Source organism: Colletotrichum tamarilloi (assembly GCF_030869305.1).
Source record: "Colletotrichum tamarilloi strain Tom-12 chromosome Unknown Scaffold_23.1, whole genome shotgun sequence".
Classification (NCBI taxonomy): Eukaryota; Fungi; Ascomycota; class Sordariomycetes; order Glomerellales; family Glomerellaceae; genus Colletotrichum; species Colletotrichum tamarilloi.
In genome coordinates, this window is record NW_026849406.1 from 359,820 (window position 1) to 380,957 (window position 21,138).

The following is a 21,138-nucleotide window of genomic DNA, read 5'->3' on the forward strand; positions in this document are numbered from 1 at the left end:
CGCCGGGAGAAGAGGGGCTAACGGTGACCAGAGACCTGAGGTTTCGAGTCAGAAGTTGAAGGGGGGCCGTTTCAGCGATTTTCGAAGATCAACATGATACTATTTGCACTTATTCAATGATTGTGACTATTGGGCTCTCAGTAAGGCATGCACTCATGGAGTGGCTGCAAGACAGGTGGTTGGTTATCGGCTGGTCTGCCCAACTACTCCGACGGTACCCGTGGACCCTGACGTGGTACCTGGCCGGCTTGCGCTACCCTACTGCCCAAACTCTCGTAGAAAGAGAGACAGGAACATGCTTGATAGGCTCAAATGTACGCCATAAATCAGGACATTGTGTAGATCACGGTGGCGGACGGCTTTTGACTTGTATAGTGTCCATGTGACACTCCCTTATTGAACTATGAACTGGTGGAAAATCAATGAAAAGGGAAAACCGCGGTAGAGGCGGCATAGTACACGATCGAGGAGGGTATGTGCTTGCAATCCCATGGAACGCCCCAATCCAAAAGAAAAGCAAACGGCAACAAACAGATAAGAAATGTAACTTGAGACAATGAAACCCGTCTCGCCAAAACGATCCCAACTCCCCCGATGATTCCCAAAGGCCGGTGTCACTAATAGCTCCTCGATGTCGAGAAGGAAATGCGACTTGTACTGTGTTTCCACTTGGTGTACTCCCATGCACGTTCGTATCCGGATCGAACATGGACCCATTTGCCTTGGTGGTTCGTTCGTAAAGCAGTCTGATAAAATGATAAAAAAGAGTCCGAGGGGGTACAGGTCGTGGCCGGACGCCGTGATGTGGAAAGAAAATGTATCTCGTGAGAATCGTCGGTCTAAGCGCTCAGGACGTAGTTGTTCATGTGTAGCGTCATGGCCGTCTCTGAGGGACGCCGTTATTGGGGAAACATGTTGTTGATCTCCTCGTCGCTAAGGACAATCTCGTGTACGGGCTCCCGTCGGTTCTCGAGCGGGGTGTAGTCACAATCGACATACGACGGCAGGAAGATCTCTGAACAAAGTGGTCAGCAAGTAATGGGAGGAGAGACCGGGACAACCTTTACTCACCTGGGTTCCACGCAAAGCCCTGGCTCGAGGAGAGGTAGGTGATCTGGATGGCCTGTTAGCATTCGTTCCCTGAGGAGGACTATAGTGGTCTTACAAGGCGGGGAGTTCCGTTTGGTTCGCCGATGTTGATAACGGTGCTTTCCTGCTTCGACAAGGCGGAGCCTGCCCGTGACGTGAGCAAAGGTCCCAAGTTGACATGTACAGAGTCCGAGACAGGCATGTCGGGCAAGGCTGCAGGCCCGGGCTGTGTAGCTTCAGAGTAAAGTGGGATGACTTACTGAGAAGGCTAGGACGACGTTCATGGACCATCTTTCGCTTCTGAACGGAAGTCGGGGAAGATGTTTGAGGTGAACTGGAGTATGTCGACGAGGAAGAGCTAGCAGCACCCCGGACCTGGGGTGACTGGTGGTGGTGATATGTGTTGGCCGACGACGGGGTCATCGGGATTGCAATTGACGACGACATGATGTATGTAGTTTCGGAGGGGAACAGAGGGAAGACACCAAGTAAGATGAGACGATAAAGTTCAAGAGTGATTGAAAGCAGTCAGAGAGATCGAGGAGAAGCACGAGAGAACGCACACCGGAAGGCAGGTCATGTATGGTAGAGAAGCAGTGCAGCGTCACAGTGAAGCAGATGTTGAAGGAGTCAGAAGTGGGATTAAAGGTACGAGAATGGAGAGAAGGAGTGCCTGTGACTGTACAGTGCTAGGTCGGCTTGCTGGACGAAGGCCCAACGAGGCACCCGGCCGGTGAACACATCATCCCATGGGGGGGTTGATAAGAGATAGGTGCCGGAGTAGCAGGCCGTGCTAAGGACCGACGGTGACACTCACCGACGACTCTAACAGTGGAATTGCGGGAGAGACCCTCACATCATCATGGCAGGGATCTTGTGCCGTCTCCACAGTACATTGGGGGCAGGCGTCCCCACTCGAGGCCAATCGGAGGTCGTCGCTGCCTCCAGTCTGGGCAGCGTGATGCAGGCACTTCGCCTTGCTCCAAGTCATCTGCTGAGCCAATCAATCAACCAGAGAGTGTCCAGTGGGGGCCTGCCTGGTATCCCACCAGCACGTGACCTTAGAGCTTCGACCAGGTTCCTGACTAAGCTGGGCTGGGCTGAGAGGCTGCGCTGCATGCGTATCCGATTGACGCCTACAGCCAAGCTCGAGCAAGCAAGCACCACCACCACCCAGCTTGAAATCAACAACCTTGCCATCATCAACGACACCGCCTAGTTTCCGCGAACTCACATCCTCTACGAACTTCGAGGCATCTCGAGTAACGAAACCCCTTACTCCACGCCTTTAATACCCATCAAATATCCGACACAATGGGTGACGTCTTGGTGGAAAACCCGGCCAACCAAGTCGCCCCTCACAAGAAGACAGCTCCCTCAACAATCCCTAGTATTGAGAACTTTGAGGGCATCGCGACGGAGGGAGGTGACGACTATGCCACATTGAAGAAGCTGCAAAGACAACTGGAGTATATCCAGTTGCAGGAGGAGTATATCAAGGATGAGCAGAGGTTCGATACTCGCACGATCACTGCGTGTCATCTGGTTTGCTGACCCGCTGGCGTAGGAGTCTGAAGCGCGAGCTTGTCCGGGCTCAAGAGGAGATCAAGCGAATCCAGAGTGTTCCTTTGGTGATTGGGCAGTTTATGGAGGCCATCGACCAGAAGTATGCAGACCCCCGCAGGCAGCTCCCGCTTCGAGCTCAACAATGCTAATTCATCATAGCACCGGAATCGTACAGTCATCCACGGGTTCGAATTATGTCGTCCGCATCCTTTCCACCCTCGACCGCGAGAAGCTCAAGCCCTCTTCCTCCGTCGCCCTCCACCGCCACTCCAACGCCCTCGTCGACATCCTCCCCCCCGAAGCCGACTCGTCCATTGCCATGCTTGGCGCCGACGAGAAGCCCGATGTGACGTACGCCGATGTTGGTGGTCTGGACATGCAGAAGCAGGAGATCCGCGAGGCTGTCGAGCTGCCATTGACGCACTTCGACCTCTACAAGCAGATTGGTATCGATCCCCCTCGCGGTGTCTTGCTCTACGGTCCTCCGGGAACAGGAAAGACGATGCTGGTAAAGGCTGTGGCGAACTCCACGACGGCGAACTTCATTCGTGTTGTTGGCTCCGAGTTTGTTCAGAAGTACCTCGGTGAGGGTCCTCGTATGGTTCGCGATGTCTTCCGCATGGCCCGCGAGAACGCCCCCGCCATCATCTTCATTGACGAGATTGACGCCATTGCGACGAAACGTTTCGATGCGCAGACTGGTGCCGATCGTGAAGTTCAGCGTATTTTGCTCGAGCTTCTGAACCAGATGGACGGTTTCGACCAGACCGCCAACGTCAAGGTCATCATGGCCACGAACAGAGCCGACACCCTCGACCCCGCCCTTCTCCGTCCCGGTCGTCTGGACCGAAAGATCGAGTTCCCCAGCTTGAGAGACAGACGCGAGCGTCGTCTCATTTTTTCCACCATTGCCAGCAAGATGAGCTTGGCCCCCGAGGTCGACATGGACTCCCTGATTGTTCGCAACGATCCTCTCAGTGGTGCCGTCATCGCTGCCATCATGCAGGAGGCCGGTCTTCGTGCCGTGCGGAAGAACCGCTACAACATCATCCAGAGCGATTTGGAGGATGCCTACTCAAGCCAGGTCAAGGGCACGAGCGACGAGAACAAGTTTGATTTCTACAAATAAGCGACTGCTCTCTCCGAGGGAGAAGGCGCAGGCGGAAACGGCGCATCGTGGGGGGAACGAACAGAGCTCGCTGCCAGGCTGGCAATGTAGTGTCATGAAGGGCACGGCTGGGAAGGCAAGGGATAGACTTTACAAGGCTTCGGGGAGCGAGACTTGGCGTCGCGTTGTACAATACAATACACTCGATAAAGAAGTTGCGTTGCCGCCACTATGTTTCAACCTGGTTTTCAAACCCATTTCACTCGTGTGCTGGGAAATGCGTGCTCGTGACCGTGACCTAAAGGAGTGCTTCCCTTTGTCTATAAATTTCCGCCAGTATCACCAGAGGCCCCTGAGTATGCGATGCAGCTCTATGGATCTCATAAATCAGGGTTTGTAAGACATGGATCTCAACTACATGTGCCTCTTCCAACACCGACATTCAGCTGCCTCCGACCCCTTACGACGATTGTTGGAAGCAGAAGAGCGGAAGTTCAGATAGCACCTAGACGTTTCATTAAACAGAAGCTGGAGTGAGATTAAACAGACCCTATCCAAGACGTAACCCAGAGCGTGAGCCGCTTGGCATAGTATACAAAGGGGAATATATAAAAGCGCCATGCTACAAGTTTGGTGTCGATGACTTGATTACCTAGCTCATATTGTTTTCAAAAGCAGAAATAGGTGTGTGTCTACGTCTATGTGAGAGGTACGAAAACGCGCAAAAGAGAAAAAAAGGAGAGAAACTCATAAAACCGACACATTGAACAATGAAAAAAAGTGTTCAAAACTGAACTTGCCCATGTGAACTGTCCCCAGACGAAGAAATCAGAGGGCCGGTCGTTGGTTGTTAATCGGCGGGCGAGCGGTGCGAAACGTCAAACACACACACACACACACACACACCGGGACTCCACTCGGTATCAGCCGAGAACTTCAGGTTTCCTTCAAATCGGATGGCTGGCCGGCCGGAACAGAACCTACCTTATCGAAAGGAGGGAGGGGAGGGAGAGGAGGTTCCACTCGATCAAAGTAACTTGATAGGAACAAAGCATTACATCACATATCACCTTTCCTTCTCGATCTTGTTACCGTATCAGTCGGCCTACATGTAAATTTTTTGCCCCCCATTATGAATTATGTATAAAGTATACTGCAACTACTTACCTTACTTCGATTGCCGTTAGATATTGAGGTCCTCTCTAGAGTTACTGTTCTCATGAAACAGGTCGCAACCCAAGTATGAACAAGGCCAGAATGGATTACGATATCGTCAATATAGTATGGTAAATTCATCAGGGTGATAATTCTGAATTTTGCTAAACCCCTTTTCCCAAATACTTTTCCGGATCCGATAATCCCCATCTATTGATTGGAAATCTTTTCCCTTCTTCCCCTTGTTTGCCGTTTGTCCTTTTCCCATTATCCTTTTTCTTTTCCTTCCCTCTGTTGTCTGTTTTTACCACAGACGTGAGCCTGGAAGCTTCCGTTGTGAAGTCTAATGTCGCTACTCTCGAGGGGAATCTGGGGAAAGGAAGAACATGAAGAAAAACCCGTGAATCATGAAGCCATGGCTAGAAAGTGAAAAAAAAAAGTAGGGATCCCAAAGTCTATGAAAATCATGCCCAGCCTGCCTGCTTAGTCGTGAAAACCGCTTGAAAAAGGATAAGGAAGCGATGCTGCCGTTCGCTAATGCAAAAAGTCCTAATGCAAATGAGATGCCAACCATCTCATTTGTGGGGTATATCCGTCGTCCCGCTGCAATCACTCTCCTCCCCTCCCCTCCTCTCTCTTCGAGTAGTGGGCAAGGTGATTAGAATTATCATTACCCATTACTGCTTTGGTTCTGGCTACCGTGTCTGAGGTCCGGCCTAAGCCCGCCGCATCATAGTTGTATGTGATTTGTATGTTGGTATGTTTCATACGAATCGCGTCTTCTACTGCCCAAGTCAATAACAAAGGCAGCGATTCTGTGTTGTGAACGTATATGTGCTGCAACTGTTACAGCTCCTAAGAGCTCAGCGCAACGCCAAGTTCGAGCATAAGCTTCACAAACTTGGCATGCAGCTCAATAAAGAAGTCGGGCTTGCCGACAAGTTCAGCAAGACCTCGAGCTTTGAGTGAGACACCGCCGGGACCACCGCCCATTCTCCTTGAGAAGCCGCCACCTCCCGTGAGGAAGCTGCTGCCACCACGGTCTTGTCCTTCGCGTTCAGGCTTGATCATCGTCGGATACGAGCTGTGGTGTTGCGGGCCTCCAAGGGGGCTGGCTTCGGCAGCTTTCTCTGCCTCAGCTTCCGCCAACTGCTGAATCCATGAAGCAAGATCACGGAAAGCGGCAGCCATGAAACCAAATGTTTTCATCGCCAGTCTCTCCTTGTGTGTGCTAAGAGCCAGAAATGCATACACACGCTTGTGGCCGCGAGCATGCATATCTGGAATGCGAAAGATGTAGGCTGTTGTGTAGCCGTTGACTGGATCGCCGAAGAATATGGGACCACCAGAAGCTGCTGCCCCAGCGCTGTGTGTCGTGACAAAGGCTGGCATGTTGCTTGACTGCGGCGATGCACTAGGTGTTGGGTTTGCCGGGGCGCGGGGTAGTGTCTCCAGTGAAAGGGTTCGCAGACACGAGGATCGCACTATCGAGAAGGAAGCTGGGATGAGAGGTTCGTGGGTCGAGGTGTAGTCGAGGTAATGTGTGTGGCCAACATGCCTGCCCGATGACATGCTCGATCGCGTTGTTGTAGAGCCCGTTGCCCTTCGGTGCATTCGTTCGGGTTGGCTTTCTCCATCTGTGTCACTAGCAGAAGATGCTTGAGAGGTAGGCGGCGATGCCTGCCCGTATACCCTGGCGTAAGGAGCGCGAGTGCGCAATGTGGGACCACGCTCAGCCTTCAAGTCGTTCTTATCCTTGCCGCCCTGTCGTTGCGGTAGCGTCAGCGCGCAATTCTCGCAAGGGCCGGCGCGCTTCGTAACGTAGTCGTCGTAGGTTCGGCGAAAACTCGAATCGCGTCGTGGCTGCTGCTGCTCCGATATCCGGCGGGGGCTTTCAGGTGGGGTCTCGATTGCGGAGGGCGACAGAGGGGAAGCTGGCGAGTTCGTGGTAGAGTTTGCTGAAGAGGCGCGAAGCATGGCGGCGCGCTGGATCTGGTTTTCGGCTTCGGAAGCAGGTAGAGACGAACTGCGGTGCGAGTTAAGGTGCATCTTGCGCAGCGCATCCGACATGGCCACGGTCTGGTTGAGAGAGCCAGCCGGTGCTGGGGCGCTGGTCCGGGCTCGGAGCTGATCTTGATCGGCGTAACCAGCGGCGCCATCATCGAAGCATGTTGTGCATGGGACTGGCAGGCCCTCGGTGACCATAAGCGGGGTCGGACCATGTTGGTCACAGTAGTGAGCGAGACATAGCTGGAGGCCGGTCATTAGCGACAGCGAATCTGGTGGTTGTTGGTTCATGGTTGCAGGGTGTTCGCAAGGAGTGGCGAAGGTGTGCTCGAACGACGGGACACGCATCGTGGGAGTACAACAGCCCTTGAGGGTTGGGTGTGTTTGGCAACAGAGAGATACTCTGCCAAAGGTGGATGGGGAAGGAATATCAAGCAAGAAGTGTAGCCATGCCAATGCCAGGAAAGGCGCGAGGAGGTATAGGAACAGCTTATATCAGCCGTAGAGGTGAGAGAAGACGACAGAATATGAGAGCGAGTCGTGTCATGCGCCCGAGGGTAGAGTTATACGTGTGAGAGGCAAAGTAGGGCGAGGGTGCATGGGAGAGGCCATGGCGGCGCAGTCTCCCTTTCTTATGGGAAGTTCAAAGGGGGTCTGGGTGGTGGTGAATAAGAATTGGGCATTGGAAATGATGGGGGAGGACAAGATGGAGGGGTGGCTAATTAGGGGACGAGTATCCGTACTCCGTAGAGGCGTATGGAGACATGGGAGTAGATAGGATGGGATGAGATGAGTAGAGAAGTTGGGCAAGGTGAGGCCGGTTGCAACAGGCAGGGCCCCGGTCGTGGGGGATATTATCCTGATTGCCGGTGTCTCGTGTCGGGCTTGTCTGAGTGTCTGGGAGCGACGGGGAAGACGGGGAGGATGGGGATGTGCACTGATATGCGGGAAGCGGTGAGGCGGTGAACGAGCAGCTCTCTCCAATAACATGACGACGGTCGGTCAGGTTTGACGGCCAGGGACAGCAGGAAATGCTGCAATCCAGATTGGCCGAGGTGTGTGGTCATGGTCCATGGGAAATGGGTAGGCAGGCCCTTTTTTCCCGGTGGTGGGAAAAGATAAAGAGGCAGTGTAACGCAGCAATAAGGAGAGACTCTGAGAGAGAAGACAGACTTACTATGGATGTCATGACGTACTCCCTCTCCCCAGGCCGAATCCGGGTCGTGTTTGTGTTTCGCCAATGAAGAGATGAGCGCAATCAACGCCCAGGCCCAGAAGGGGGGGAAGAGAAAAGAAAGGCTGTGTCGTCTGTAAGAAGTCGTAAGGAACCCCAGCAAGGGTCGGTTGTTGCACTTTGATCTTCGTTTGGGGGCGATTTTTTTTGGTGCCACGCGGGATGGCGGGATCGCAGGCTGAGAGAATGAGAAGTGATTAGAAAGAGGAAGCCTTGAAGACGGCGAGTCGGAGCAGGAAAATGAAAATCAAAGTGGTGGTTCTCGAAAAAAAGGTGTATGGATGAGACGGCAATAATAAGTTGCGTGTGTGTGCGCGCACACCTTGTGCCTCCTCTGTATGTGTGTGTGTGTGTGTGTGTGAATGCGTGTGAGGAAAAAGAATAGCAAGTGAGGAGTGAGGAGTGAGTTGAAAGAGTAAACGAGAATGAGTGTGTAAGAGAGACAGAGGCGAGTCCAAAGTGGGTGTGTGAATAAGTGGGTGTGAGAGAGGTGTGTGGTGCGGATGCAGTAGCCACGATCCCCAAGGTAAAGGCAAGTAAGTGCAAGTGCGACTGCGATGAGGTGCCGAGATGAAAAGAGCGAGCGACCACCGGAGGGTAAGGTACTTACTGCGCTGGCTACACACAGTGGTGGTAAGGTACCTTATTCACTGGTGAGGATGAGGACGAAGACAATAAGTGATCTGCTTTCTCTCCTCTCAAAGAGCTGTTGCCGTGAACGCTAAGAAGACGCAGACCCAGACTAAGCAGCAACGATGGGCGGGGTTCCCGGAAAGCGCAGGTTCGTTGTCGTATGAGAAGGGTGGGAAGTCCCGGCGGGACACGATGCAGGGCGATTTCGATGCTGTTGGACGTGTCAGCGACTTTTGCAGTCTTGCCCACTGGGCTAGAATGATGGGACGGCTCACAGTTGGTGTGGTTGGTCGTTGATGATGCTAGCCAGTAAAGCAACCCAGTCTGAGTCTGAAGTTGGTGGCCAGACTCGATGGGAACCAACGGCGGGACTGACGGGAGATGGTGAACGATGTCTTGAGCTACTGCGTAGTCCCATATGCTAGCAGTGTTGACCCGATATTCCTGACAGAGGCGATGGACTTTCGATACGTCTAATCAACGATGGGGGGGTTGTGAATGGTGGTTGACAATGACACGCGCACTAGTAATGACTCAATGCTGAGTGGCTGAAGATGGTTTTTGGACACCAGAAAAAGACGAGGACGAGAACCTCAACGGGTCGGCGGCCACGGCAAGCTCAGTCTAGTTATTACCACATCACATACTTCTTCATTCATCGAGTGGGATGAATGTGGCCCTGTGGAGGGGGGAGGGGGAGAAAAAAGTCAAGGCGATTCTTCATGTGCGGGGCACATCAGGGAAAATAAACAACCCCCGTGACATACACCGTACATACACAATAAGGTAGATGATGGATATTTTCCTACGATTATCGTGGGCTTCATCCACTCAGATGGTCTTCCGTAGTTGATCGGTACCTGGCCTTGGGTCGCTGCCGACAGCTCGGGACTGGGACCTCGGACACAACTGCGATTGGGTACTGGCGATGACCAGGGACTCGAAGACATGGCAACGAGGAAACACCACCATACCATGGACGAGAGACCCGGGCCCAGAAGACCAAGACGTGGGACGACCTGGACAATGGGGCCGGGCTGTTGACTCGCTCTAGAACTCGGAAGACCCACCGTGGCCAACGGAATCTCGGCCTATCTAAGCTATTCTTGAGTCTTTTTTGAGTCTTTGACGAATTCCTATGGTTTGCTGTTCATTGTTTCTCACTTTACTTTGTGTGTAATAAGTCTGAGCCGTCTTATCGTCGCGTGCCAGTGGGGACGGACTCTGAAGCCTTGCTGGGAAATGGGGACGTTTCAATGGAGACAATGAATTCTTCGTATGTAAAGCGTTGCTCTATAGCCGTGCGCTAACATCCAAAAGAGATTCGCGGCGGAGTAGGGGTCGCAGAGGCCAAGGCATGCCGGGAATTGCGAGTGGTTGATTCGTTTCTAGGCATGTCCAGCATGGTTTGACCGCACGTTAGCTGCTGCGGACGCTCATGTAGGTAGATGCGCCGTTGTGGTGCAACTGCTCCGTCAAACGTCTCTGATCCAAAAATGAGAGGGGAGGGGACAAAACTGACTGAGGCATTATACGGGCCGCAAGGTAATGGGGTTGCAGGCGCTAGGGTAGGGTCAAGTTCCGAAAATCGCGATTATGAATCGCAAGGCGGTTTGAGACAGATTACCCGGCCGGTCGTCATGAAAGAAATTCAACAATAACCCCGTCCCCAGTGTACGGATCCCGAGTACCGTACCGGAGTAATTCACGGCGTAGCTATTCGCGAATAAGTCGGGCAAACCTCCCCACGAGCGGCGAGCAATAGTAGGGCAGAGCATACATAACAGAGCCAAATAAACTCCGCACGTTCTCCGTTGCGGTCATGGGTGGTTGTAGCCTCGTAGGGAACAGTGCTTTCTCTGCGTCCCGGGTTCCTGAGCAGGTATTCGGGATTCTCGACGTTCCAAGAAATCCCGAGCCCAATATCCCTGACCTGGTTCAGCTTTCTTTTTCCTCTTGTCTCTTGTTGCCCGACCCGACGGTGGGAAACCGGGGTTGTCTTGTTGTTCTCCTCTTCCTTTCTCGACAAAATCGGGGGGGGGGGGGGGCCAAAACCCGACGCAACCGCAAGCAGCTGACTGGACTGAGAAGCACCGTAGCAGTCCAGTCTCTCAGTGTCCCCCCTGATCGGAAAGAAGCAGTATCCCTGTCGGCCGGATGTGGATAGCGGACAGGAGGGCTGCAAGCAAAGACCCAGTTGGACCGCGAGTGGCAGGCTTGCTAGGATGTGACTTGGCGCAGTGGAAGGAATTCAAACGAGGGGTAGAATTGTCCACATCTTCCAGAAGCATTCCAGCGGGTGGGCTGGAACTTTCGACTGGGGGCCCAGGGACGGTGCACGGCCGCGAGTGAGGTGCAAAGCAGTGGTGCAGGACGATGGCACGGGCAACGAAAAAAGGCGGGTTTTCTGGTGACGTTGTCAATTGCGTCCCCATGTAGGCAGGCAGTTGAAAGTTCTCAAGCTTCGGGCAAGGTCCTGGTCTGCTCCACTACAGGGTCGGAATGGCTCGCAGAGTTGTTTTCAAGATGGAGATGGAGGTGAAGACAAAGTCGATTTGGCTTGGGGTTTGCGGGCGAGGATACCCCGTGGATACTTGGTGATGACGGGACCGAGGACGGCAGTGAGTGAAGTGGATGAAAATAGCTGCTTGGCAAAACGAACGTGAGCTGTATCCGTACACGAGTTGAGGTACGGAGTACGGAGTACCTCCAATAACTTTGGTGTCCTGCCACAGGCATCGGCCGAGTAGTGTACTTCGTAGGCAAAGAAAAGGGGGATCGAGGCTTGTGGTGCTTGTTCCGTTTGGGCTCTCGGTGTTTCTGTCGTTTCCTGGTGGACTTTTTCTTTTTCTTCCTTCTTTTTCCCTTTCTGGGTGTTCAGATGCAGGGTACTTGGGCGTCGACCGAGGCAGGCGGCAGGCGTAGGCGCACGCTGAGTTGCTGACCGCCCCCAGACAACCTAAGTCACAAAAGTTGCTTCCGGCATATCGTAGGGGTCTTGGTAGATGAACGGGGCAAGTGAGGAGAAGAGAATGGGAGACCTTGTCAATTTTGTCTTGTCGTCGCGATGGAAAATTAGGATCCCATCTCACCCAAAAGGGCTCCTTCCCTCTCGAGTGTCGAGTTTGCGCATCAGTCTGGGGTTTGGTTTCGCACGAGTGAGAGTCGGGAAGGAGGGGATGAGGTAATGCGGGGCTCTTTCTCGTACAGACTTAAGGTACCTTAAGGTACCTCAGGTCCGTACCTTGGGTAAGGTACGGGGTGGAGGGAGTTGCGGACTGCGGTCCAGGACCTCGTCACTCGCCCCTTCCGTTCAGCCAGACCTGACAGGTTCAGAGCTCACGTGGAAGGTACAGCTTTGCATCTGCGCATTCCTAAATTCTCAATCTTAACCTGATGGACCCAACTGGGGCATGCCATTGGACGCCACCGGATCGCCAGCACCGCTTCATCGGTGCAAAGTGCAAGAGCGGTGCCGCGGTGCGAATGCAAACGAGCAGGTGCAGCGAAGTTCGGCAGGCGCAGGCGTAATGTAAGGTAGGCAGGCAGGGTCCCAGATGTCCGGCTACCTTCCATACCTTCCTTACCTAACCTTACTAGGTACTGTACAGGACTTCACCTTGCAGCTCCATTCCATTACACGCTGCACATCTCAGTTATCCAAACTCAAGTGTTTCGGTCACAACTCGCCTCGGGACCGGGAACCGGCCAAGCTTGTCTTGGCCTCTCTGTCTCTCGGTCCATACCTCATCCTGATCCTTGATACATCCACCTTACCCAATGCCAGAGAATGACAGCCAGACTACCTACCTTAGCTACATGTGCCCAAGGTGGTCTAGCACTCGGGTTAGCACTTCCTGATTCCCTTCGACCTACCTTAGCCCTGCTTAGCCCCAAGCTGTCAGTTGTCACTGCTGCCTCTCGACTTGCACGACTGACCGCATCGCCTTGTCATCGTGATCTTAGCTAGGTACCCGTATTTTGGATAAGGGAGGAAACGCAAAGCTGGTCTGCGGCCTGCCATGCAAGTCTTCCTTTCACTCTTCACTTACAAACTTGCAACGCGGCTAGCGCTAACCCTAACCAGCAAAGACCCAACGGGCAGCGTTTGTCTCTCCTGAGTCTCTTCCTGGCTCAATTACGCAGCTCCGGAAACATTACCGGCGGCATTATGTACTAGCGCCCTCTTCCTTGACTCGTTCGACCGCAAAAGGACATTGAGATTTCACGTATCAAAAACACCAGACGAAAACATGTCCGACACATTCGTAGTCTACGTACACACTGCGGAAACTCGACAAGATTCCGCCGGGGCCTGCAAACTCAATCCAGCCATCCCAAGTCTTTTCGCCAGCACGGCGGCATAGCGATCCTTTGTGTTTCCACTCATCACGCTCAGATCCGGACCTGTCATTTGATCCCAGTATCAACCCCTGTTTGGCAAATATCCTCTATCATCTTTGGGGTATGAATATAATACCCACGCCAAGCATGTGATTGTTGAACCGGTATCCTGGTCCTTGGTCCCGACTGACTCTGTCTCTCACCGTGCCAAACATGGACCAAGACTTGGGCCACCCATGGGAACAAAAGAAAACTTGTGGTGTCGTTGAGCTTAGGAGAGTAAACGACACATTTTCTACGTATATTGGCAGTCTCCGTCATACTGCATACTGCTACGGCGGTGTAGACGTGCATTGGAGCCTCATTCCCCTCGTCACCGCTTACTTTGGGGCGGGCTTACATGGCAGACAATCCATCAGCTCAGCTGAGCTGCGCCGTCACTTCGGGCCGGACTCTCTCTAGTCTTTCCAACATCACCACTTCCCGGTTCTTCACAAATCACTCTACTACTCCAAATCTTATCCACACGCGACTGCTGGCTATTACAATAGAGACCGCTGCGAAAGCTTAGTAGATTCAGCAACACTCGAGAGATGTACCGTAGGAAGTCTTACGCTTGGTCGGAAAGCAACGCTCAGACTCGACACATGCCTTTCGCAGCTGTCAGTCCACTGCAATTACCTTTCCCCGGATCCCCTTACCTGCGCTGCCGGACAAGTCACAGTTGGACTGCTTATCTCGACTTCATGCTTTCTCTTATCCACAAATCAGAACATCAGACAATTGACAGGAATTGTCCCGACTCGATCTCACCCCAATGTCTCTCTGACATGCTTCTACGCTCCCTCATTACACGTCGTCTCACCGCTCAACTTGACCTCACCTCAACACCACTCATCCAAGACACCTCGCAACCTGCATCACAGATCGTGGCCTCTCTCCTGACGACCGAACACCCCTGCCGTATGGAGCCTTGCCCTCCTCTTGTCCCACTACAGCCTCGCTGCTGGTCCCAACTGCCGCCCGTTGGGCCAACTCATCTCACCCACACCATCCTCAGCCTGCATCCACACACACACACATTCACTCACACACCTCTGCTGTCATGTCCACCGCTCCAATCTTCCGCCGACTTTGATTTTCGTCCTTACAGTTAGTTGTCTGGGGAAAGCTTCCGTGGCCCCGCCGCGGCGAGGGCTAAGTTACAAAACCTGCGCGACGCTTAAGCGCTTAGCCTGACTGAGCTCAAGCTGTATGATCCGGCCCTCGCGGAAAGTGTCGTCAGTGATCCGGAATTAAGGATCCAGAAAGACTTGTGGTAGGCATCGAAAGACTGCCATTGTCTACACTACCAGGACACTTCAAGCAGGTACAAAATTTGGATACACACGCAAACACTGCTTCAATCGGAATCCGCTCTACTCTCATCTCTCGCTTTGGCCTTTTTTGCGCTCGCCCATCTTCTAGCAGGCCCCAGTCCCTCACGATGATGATTGACTTAGAAAAGACTCGCTTTTCAGAGCAGCAGCCGGTAGCGGGATGTAGCATAAGCCACCACGCGTGGCAGCATTTGGGCAGCCCGGGGTCTACTACGTAGGAGATCGACTCGCTCTCGGTCCTCAACGGGAAAAATGCTCGTTTTGGCCGGTATGGCCGTCCAACCTTGCAGCTCTCAATGCGCCGCTACCATGTGTCAGGCCCACGCTTCGGTGAGCGTACCGGCGCCGTTCTATGCCAGTCATGAGGGAAGGAAAACGCACAGACATCTCTGGATGGCCCATACCACGCTGGAATTGACGGCGCATGCGACTGGACGTCAACCTACACATGACGGTAGCATTCTCTACATCATCATTCCCAGAACTGGACCTCCAAGGCGTTGCACGCAAGCTGAAGGAAGCTGGCCGACTGTCTTACACATGCGCTGGCTGAACCGCAGCGAGCAAAAGGAAACAGCCGGCTGCCCCCTCCAACTCGTGCTTCCGTGCGCCAGCTGCACATTATTATCTGGGGTTTTCCAAAGGACCACTCATTTGCTGGTTCGTCTCTTCTGCCCACCCCCTACCGCTGTAACTTGCAACTTGTGATGAGTTGCGCTGCACCTCGCATCAAGTAGCCCGACATGCTCCGTGCTTTCTGCCGTGTAACAACGGCACAGGATGTCACTACAGTATAGCTCATCTTCTTCGAGCCTTTCTCAATATTGGTCACTTCCGAAGGCTGAAGGAACGCGCTAACTTTCACCACCTTTTCGAGAAGAAGCGAGGGTTCCAACGACGGTCACACAACTACCGGGCCAGAGCAGCATGCGCATTTTCTGAAAGTCGCAGTCTTACGCTTCGAGAAACAAGTGGTTTTCTATTCTTTAGTGCCAATAATTGACAGCGGAAAGTCTTAGAGTAATCGATGTTTTCGCAGCCTCCAACAAGCACGGCGGCACGGTCACAACGACACCCTGGAAATACCAAGACAAACCGGCCCTCAATTAGCCGCGCCGGTCCGAAATGCCTCCATCGTCCGCACTCCCGAGGTCCACATCGGACCATCAAGGCATCTTTCATCTCATCTTTTCCACTTGTGTCCATTGAAACCGGCCAAGAGACACCTACAATTGACCACTAGCCGGGCGCTAGAAATGGTCTCCACCAAAGCCAACACACGATGGGGAGGATGATACCCAACGCTCAGTAGAAAGTCTTCGGCGTATGTTCACCGAGCATGTTCACACCAGAGTTTATTTTCTGCTTCATTTCCGGTGACCGGAACGTTGGGTGAAATAAGTCTAGCAAGGGTCTCATCATCCGCCGTTGCAAAAGACAAGGATTGACAATCCCAGCGAGCTGGCTGGGTTCATGGGCCTCGATTTATCCGGCCACTCTTTTCTCTTGGGATTGATCACAAGGAGAAAGTTCGGACCATTGATCATGCTCACTGAAGTTCCCAGACGGCCGAGCATTCGTGTTCTGCCAGCATCGAAACATCAACCGTGGATACTGATTTTTGGCTGATCTTGCTGGCTAGGTACTTCAGTATGCTGTCATGGCGATCCCATAGGCCATTACACTCTGACTGCCTGGCATAGTCTTAATTTCTCCCGTCACCATCACATGGTAGCATGGGGTAAAGATACTGCGCGGCCTAACCTGCCCGCTGAGCGCGCTGTCATCTTTAATGCCTGTACTCTGTACTCCGTATCACACAATACGACGGCAACTTTCGCAGGAGAATGCTGTGGGTTGGGCCACGCTCATCCTTCTTCTTCGCGAAAAACTCCATACAGATACCCCAGAGACGCAGAGACGGCCGCCGCCCCCTCCACCCTCCCTTACCGCTGTGCCGTCCCACGACCCTCAACCCCGGACGCAGGAAAGAGGAGGGCTGCTGACCAACAACCCCGGTTCGAAATCTCACACCGAGACGGGAGTCCCCGGAACCGGTCAGCGCTATGGAGGAAGGATGTCATTCCCGCCCGCTCTCCCTTCCTCCCCATGTGACGGTGACATGCCATGTCGAGTTGTCGATGAAGGCGTGAAACGGGCGCAAAGCGCCTCGCTATCGACGCCGGGGACAAGGGGAAACACGATTTTGGGTTTTGACCGTTCGCAATAGTCGCTTCTTCACTGCCCTTCAGAGGCACAGAGGCGCAGACTTGGGGGGTGGGGGGGGGGGGGGGGGCAGGATTTCCATCGCATCCCGAGGTCTCTTGCCGGCCGAGGGTTGGTATGTCTGAAGTCGGTCCGACATCATCATGTTGGCTTCCTCTTCCCTCTCGCCTTCGAGATGTAGCAGCCATGCTAGATGATGTCTTCTTCCATGCCTCGGATTCGGCGACATGGCGACAACCCGCCAACCCGGGGACAAGTTATGTGAACCCGTCGTTGTCGTTACTACTAATCACTCCACCCCCCCAAGCCTGGCCCATCCCATCACATCACATCCGTCCATCGCCTCTCTCTTGCGAGAGAAAATGGCCGATTCCGTGGAAATACGAGCTATCATAAATCAGGGAACACCAGAAGCGCCAGGCATCGAAGGCGATAGCGGTCGATCGCCCGCTTTTGTTCGTTGAAGAATTCAATGTTTTCCCCTTTCCCCCTTTCCCCCTTGCCTCTTTTCTTTGACCCTGTCCCTTCTATCCGGATCCTACCGGTTAGTGAGAGTTGCCTTTTTGTGGTTGGTCCATAGGATTAGGTGAGGTGAGGTAAGGAACGTAAGAAATAATTGGAATGAATGGAACGAAGCGTGGCCCAGTTTACTAGATTTCAGCTGTAAGCCGGGTAGCATGAGAGGAAAGCCGCTCGAGCTAAATAAACTTGATCCTTTCTCCACTCCAGCTATTGGGGGAAGATGGGCCAAGTTATGTGAGATGACTTCCGGTCGGTTCAAACTACATACAGTACCTTGGGAAGTCAGAATATCAAGGCGCTGACTTAGGTTGAGTGTGGTTTTTTCTTTCTTCTTTTGGGACCGCATTGGGGCCATGTCGTTTTGTCCGTCCCATTGTTTGCCTCTACGCATTTGCAGATTATGCTGAGCTTCATTGGAACAAACGCGCGATAATAGTAAAAGCAGTCCAATTGTAAAAGGGAGAAAAGCTAACCTAACTTTGTTGGGAACATTATCAGCGCAACCTCCGCACACACTTTCGCAACAGACTGCGTTCTCATGGTGATGCTCCTTTTTCTTGCTCTTATAGAGGAAGGGTATGTATGTACTTCATAGGTAGCCATCTGGTCCGCTCTAGGCGGACGGGGGGCTCACGTAAACCGCAACTACTCCTATGATGTCTCTTTCCTTCTCGTCACGAAAATACCATCATAACTCAAAGTCCTTCTTGGACTCTCTTCTGCCCTCGAGGCTTCGTCGACCTTGAGCCGTTGGTTATGACCCGGAATCATTGAACCTCCCTCATCGCCTCAGAATACTCCTACAATTTCCATCACCGGGCCATATACGCTTGCTTCCTCCTGCTCAGTCAATGCTGGTCCCCCCTTTCCCCCTTTCTCCCAAATCATAACGCCTGGTAATGCTGTTGCTTGCTTTGATATACAAGTTATCGAAATTACACATGCTATGCCGCCACAGTCTGCCGATTAAATCATAATTGTTTATGTCCTTTCAACCTTTCCATAAGAAGAAAAAAAAGGGGTATCTCCGTGCTTCATCCCCGGCCGTTAATCCAGTCGTCTTACTCTTCCGTCAAGTGAAGTAAACCCGGCATGCGTCACTCAATCGGTCGACGAGTCCTCAACCTCCAGCCTCTTAGCTGCGGGTTCGCTGTCCCCGTCACTGTCCTCGACGTCGTACTTTTCCTGCCACAGCTTGCGCAGCACCTGGTACAGGAACAAGTACTGCGACTCAGCCTGGACCATGCTGCGGCGCTGCTCGCGGAGGGCATCGACGGTCGCAAAAATAAGGTCGTCGCCCTCGCCGGCACCATCGTAGTCGTCAAGCGCTCCCTCGTCGAGCTCGCGCATCAAGTGCTCCAGAGTGATGAAAGTGCCTGTTCGTCCTACTCCCGCGCTGCAGTGGATGATGCGCGGGTTCTCCGAGGTCGTGTTGTACTCGCGCGACAGACGCATGAGCGTGAAGAAACTGGACAAGTCGTCGACGGCGGGGACGCCAAAGTCGGGCCATTTGGTGTAGAGTAGGTGCCAGACTATGCGGTCCTCTTCCTCGTCGCCTACGCGCAGCAGGAGCTTGCGCACCTCAATGGCGCCGTTCTCGAGGGACAGGAGAGAGTCAAAGGTCAGCGTAGCGCTCCAGCCATCGCTCCAGCCGTCCATCTCGTTGATGACCCAGGGTTCGTGCTCTTCGTCCATTGGCAGGTAAGGGTAGCATTTCACCTGGTTGTTCTCGTAGAAGCTGGTAAGCTGTACGATGACGACGGGATCTGTGAGTTGCTCCGCAATCATGCGCCAGACAAAGTCTAGGGAGTTCTCTGTCGGACCCTGCATCGCAATGTAGCGCAAGGGAGGGAGCTCCTTATTCGAGGGAGAAGAGAGGGATATCGTCGAGGCGTTGACGTAGTCGAGCTCTTCTGCAGGCACGCGCAGTTTTATGCGGTTGTGGTTCCAGGGCTTGATGTTGAAGTAACGATCTTGCGGGCCTCTGCGCATGTCAACCTGCTTGTAAGAGCCCCATTTCGTGGTCTCGTCAGCATCGGGAGCCATGCCGGCAGCCAGACGGATGCGTTCCTGCCATACTAGCTCCTGGAACTTATTGTCTAAATCTGCAGGGATCCCAGCAGTTAGTTCCCGACCGGCGCCTCCCAGTCTGCGACGAGACGGAGGTTTCGTACCTGGTACGGAAAGGTTCAAGAAGGCCGGTATTCTCGGCTTGGGCCTGAAGCTTTCGTGGCTGCTCTTCCCGGACGAGGCCGAGTCGTCTTTGCTGCCAGCGCCAACACCACCACCACTGCCATCCTTATCTTTTGGCCTCGGGGACGAGGTGATGCCGTCGTGGGAGACGATCGCGGGGGGCGGCGACTGCGGCAGGGAGGCCGGAGGAGGGGATCGTAAGCGCTTGCCGGAGCTGCGCAGGTGCAGACCGCGGAAAGCGGACTTGCGCAGGCCGGGCTTGGTCGGGGTCGGGGACCGGCCGCCAGTGACGGTGACGGTTGTGGAAGGGTATATTTGCTGAGGCGGCTGTTGTTCGTCGATGCCGTTTCGGGACGGAGAGGTCTTTACGTCTGTGGTGGAGATTGTCGGGATCTTTGGTTTTCTGCGAAACTTGGGGAGGTGGTCCATTTTGAACCCAGCTACCGTAGTACGAGACGTGGCGAAGGAGCGTCGGGTGAAGCGAAGTGGACGAGTCGGATGGAGCGGTGGGAAAGCGACGAGACGCAAGGCAACGAGAAGGGAGTACGTTTGCTCAACAGTGAGGCTGACGAGCGTGAAGTTGTGGTTTTGCAGCGGCTGGCTGGGGGCGTGGCGCGAAGGGTTCGGGTTGGTTATGTACTATGGCCGTGAGCCTGTGAGGTAGGCAGGAATGTCGTCAGGGTTTTTTTTGGCAGGCAGGGCGCGGGCGAAGGGCGGCACACGGCGGGCACCCTACAGGAAAGTCTTTCTTTTTTTGGAATTCGGGGGCGGCCCAGCAGGTCGGGCAGCTGCAGCAAGTACTCCGTGAGGTACCTTAACGAGCAACAAGCAAGCGGCCCAGCAGCAGCTTTAAGCGCGGGTTGGGGTAAGACGTTCGGAGTATTAAGGGGAATTTCGTCCTTCTTGTTGGTTGGCTTGTGTCGTCCAAAAGGGGATGGACGTGTGTGCGTGTGTGTGTAAGGTGTGTTTATGCACGTGTGAGAGAGTTAGAGTCAGAGAGACTGTGTGAGAGCGTGAGAGAGAGGGGTGGCTGAAGGATGAAGTTTTGTTGTGAGGAAGAGTCGTGCGTTGGGCGTCGTGATAATTAAACAGCAAGTACGGAGTATGGAGCTAAAGAAGAAGAAGAAGAGTGGTCCGTAGTAATAATAAAGTAGTAGTGGTGGGTGGTGGTAAGGAGAGAACGGAACGGAACGAAACTAAAGATGAAAAGTGTCGTTCCTGGCGATCTAAAGTGGTCGCATGGATGGACCTCTGAGGGGGAGTGGGAAAGTTCGTGCGTCACGAGTCCGAGTTTGGTTGTGTGGTTGTGTCACTCGGGAGGCACGTGCCGAAGGATGCCCGTCAGGAGATGCCAGATGGGCAGAAATGCAGGGTAGCGTGGTCTTTTGTTGCTGTTATGGGTGACCAAGGTGTAGTAGTGCTGCGCGGATAGTAGTATCTCTTGAAAAGACTTGAGAGACGAGAAAGAAGGAAAGGAAGATAAAGAGAAGAGAGATACAGAGCAGTAGATGGAAACAAGAGAACCCGTTACCCGAGGAGGGCTCGGAAGAGGAAATTGCCACGATGAGAAGAAGGTAGAAATTTTGATTGTAATAATAAAAAAGGCGGGTATCCGTTCGGATTACGGGTACTCCAACGAAGATGCTCTCTTCCTCCCTCTCTCTCTTTATTTCTCCCCTTGT

At 53.4% G+C, this 21,138-nt stretch overlaps 9 protein-coding genes across 9 annotated transcripts; 5 read left to right on the top strand and 4 right to left on the bottom strand.

Annotated features, from left to right (window-relative positions):
- Positions 1-899: 899 nt before the first annotated feature.
- On the bottom strand, positions 900-1,536 carry CTAM01_07507 (uncharacterized protein; the record flags this gene model as incomplete). The annotated part of the gene is made up of 4 exons (XM_060523529.1): positions 900-1,015; positions 1,072-1,114; positions 1,166-1,233; positions 1,350-1,536. The coding sequence occupies 4 exons, from the start codon at positions 1,534-1,536 to the stop codon at positions 900-902; spliced, it is 414 nt and encodes a 137-aa protein (XP_060381905.1).
- Positions 1,537-1,951: 415 nt separating this feature from the next.
- Positions 1,952-2,308, top strand: CTAM01_07508 (uncharacterized protein; the record flags this gene model as incomplete). Its single annotated transcript, XM_060523530.1, has 1 exon — positions 1,952-2,308. The coding sequence occupies one exon, from the start codon at positions 1,952-1,954 to the stop codon at positions 2,306-2,308; it is 357 nt and encodes a 118-aa protein (XP_060381906.1).
- A 95-nt stretch (positions 2,309-2,403) lies between these two features.
- On the top strand, positions 2,404-3,784 carry CTAM01_07509 (26S protease regulatory subunit 6B; the record flags this gene model as incomplete). The annotated part of the gene is made up of 3 exons (XM_060523531.1): positions 2,404-2,600; positions 2,657-2,755; positions 2,815-3,784. 3 exons carry the CDS (start codon positions 2,404-2,406, stop codon positions 3,782-3,784), a joined length of 1,266 nt encoding a protein of 421 aa, XP_060381907.1.
- A 1,989-nt stretch (positions 3,785-5,773) lies between these two features.
- On the bottom strand, positions 5,774-7,273 carry CTAM01_07510 (uncharacterized protein; the record flags this gene model as incomplete). Its single annotated transcript, XM_060523532.1, has 1 exon — positions 5,774-7,273. The coding sequence occupies one exon, from the start codon at positions 7,271-7,273 to the stop codon at positions 5,774-5,776; it is 1,500 nt and encodes a 499-aa protein (XP_060381908.1).
- A 441-nt stretch (positions 7,274-7,714) lies between these two features.
- On the top strand, positions 7,715-7,891 carry CTAM01_07511 (uncharacterized protein; the record flags this gene model as incomplete). The annotated part of the gene is made up of 1 exon (XM_060523533.1): positions 7,715-7,891. The coding sequence occupies one exon, from the start codon at positions 7,715-7,717 to the stop codon at positions 7,889-7,891; it is 177 nt and encodes a 58-aa protein (XP_060381909.1).
- Positions 7,892-10,903: 3,012 nt separating this feature from the next.
- Positions 10,904-11,083, bottom strand: CTAM01_07512 (uncharacterized protein; the record flags this gene model as incomplete). The annotated part of the gene is made up of 1 exon (XM_060523534.1): positions 10,904-11,083. One exon carries the CDS (start codon positions 11,081-11,083, stop codon positions 10,904-10,906), a length of 180 nt encoding a protein of 59 aa, XP_060381910.1.
- Positions 11,084-13,729: 2,646 nt separating this feature from the next.
- CTAM01_07513 (uncharacterized protein) lies at positions 13,730-14,293 on the top strand (the record flags this gene model as incomplete). The annotated part of the gene is made up of 1 exon (XM_060523535.1): positions 13,730-14,293. One exon carries the CDS (start codon positions 13,730-13,732, stop codon positions 14,291-14,293), a length of 564 nt encoding a protein of 187 aa, XP_060381911.1.
- Positions 14,294-16,243: 1,950 nt separating this feature from the next.
- On the top strand, positions 16,244-16,630 carry CTAM01_07514 (uncharacterized protein; the record flags this gene model as incomplete). Its single annotated transcript, XM_060523536.1, has 1 exon — positions 16,244-16,630. The coding sequence occupies one exon, from the start codon at positions 16,244-16,246 to the stop codon at positions 16,628-16,630; it is 387 nt and encodes a 128-aa protein (XP_060381912.1).
- Positions 16,631-18,364: 1,734 nt separating this feature from the next.
- Positions 18,365-19,885, bottom strand: CTAM01_07515 (protein-tyrosine phosphatase; the record flags this gene model as incomplete). The annotated part of the gene is made up of 1 exon (XM_060523537.1): positions 18,365-19,885. One exon carries the CDS (start codon positions 19,883-19,885, stop codon positions 18,365-18,367), a length of 1,521 nt encoding a protein of 506 aa, XP_060381913.1.
- Positions 19,886-21,138: the final 1,253 nt, after the last annotated feature.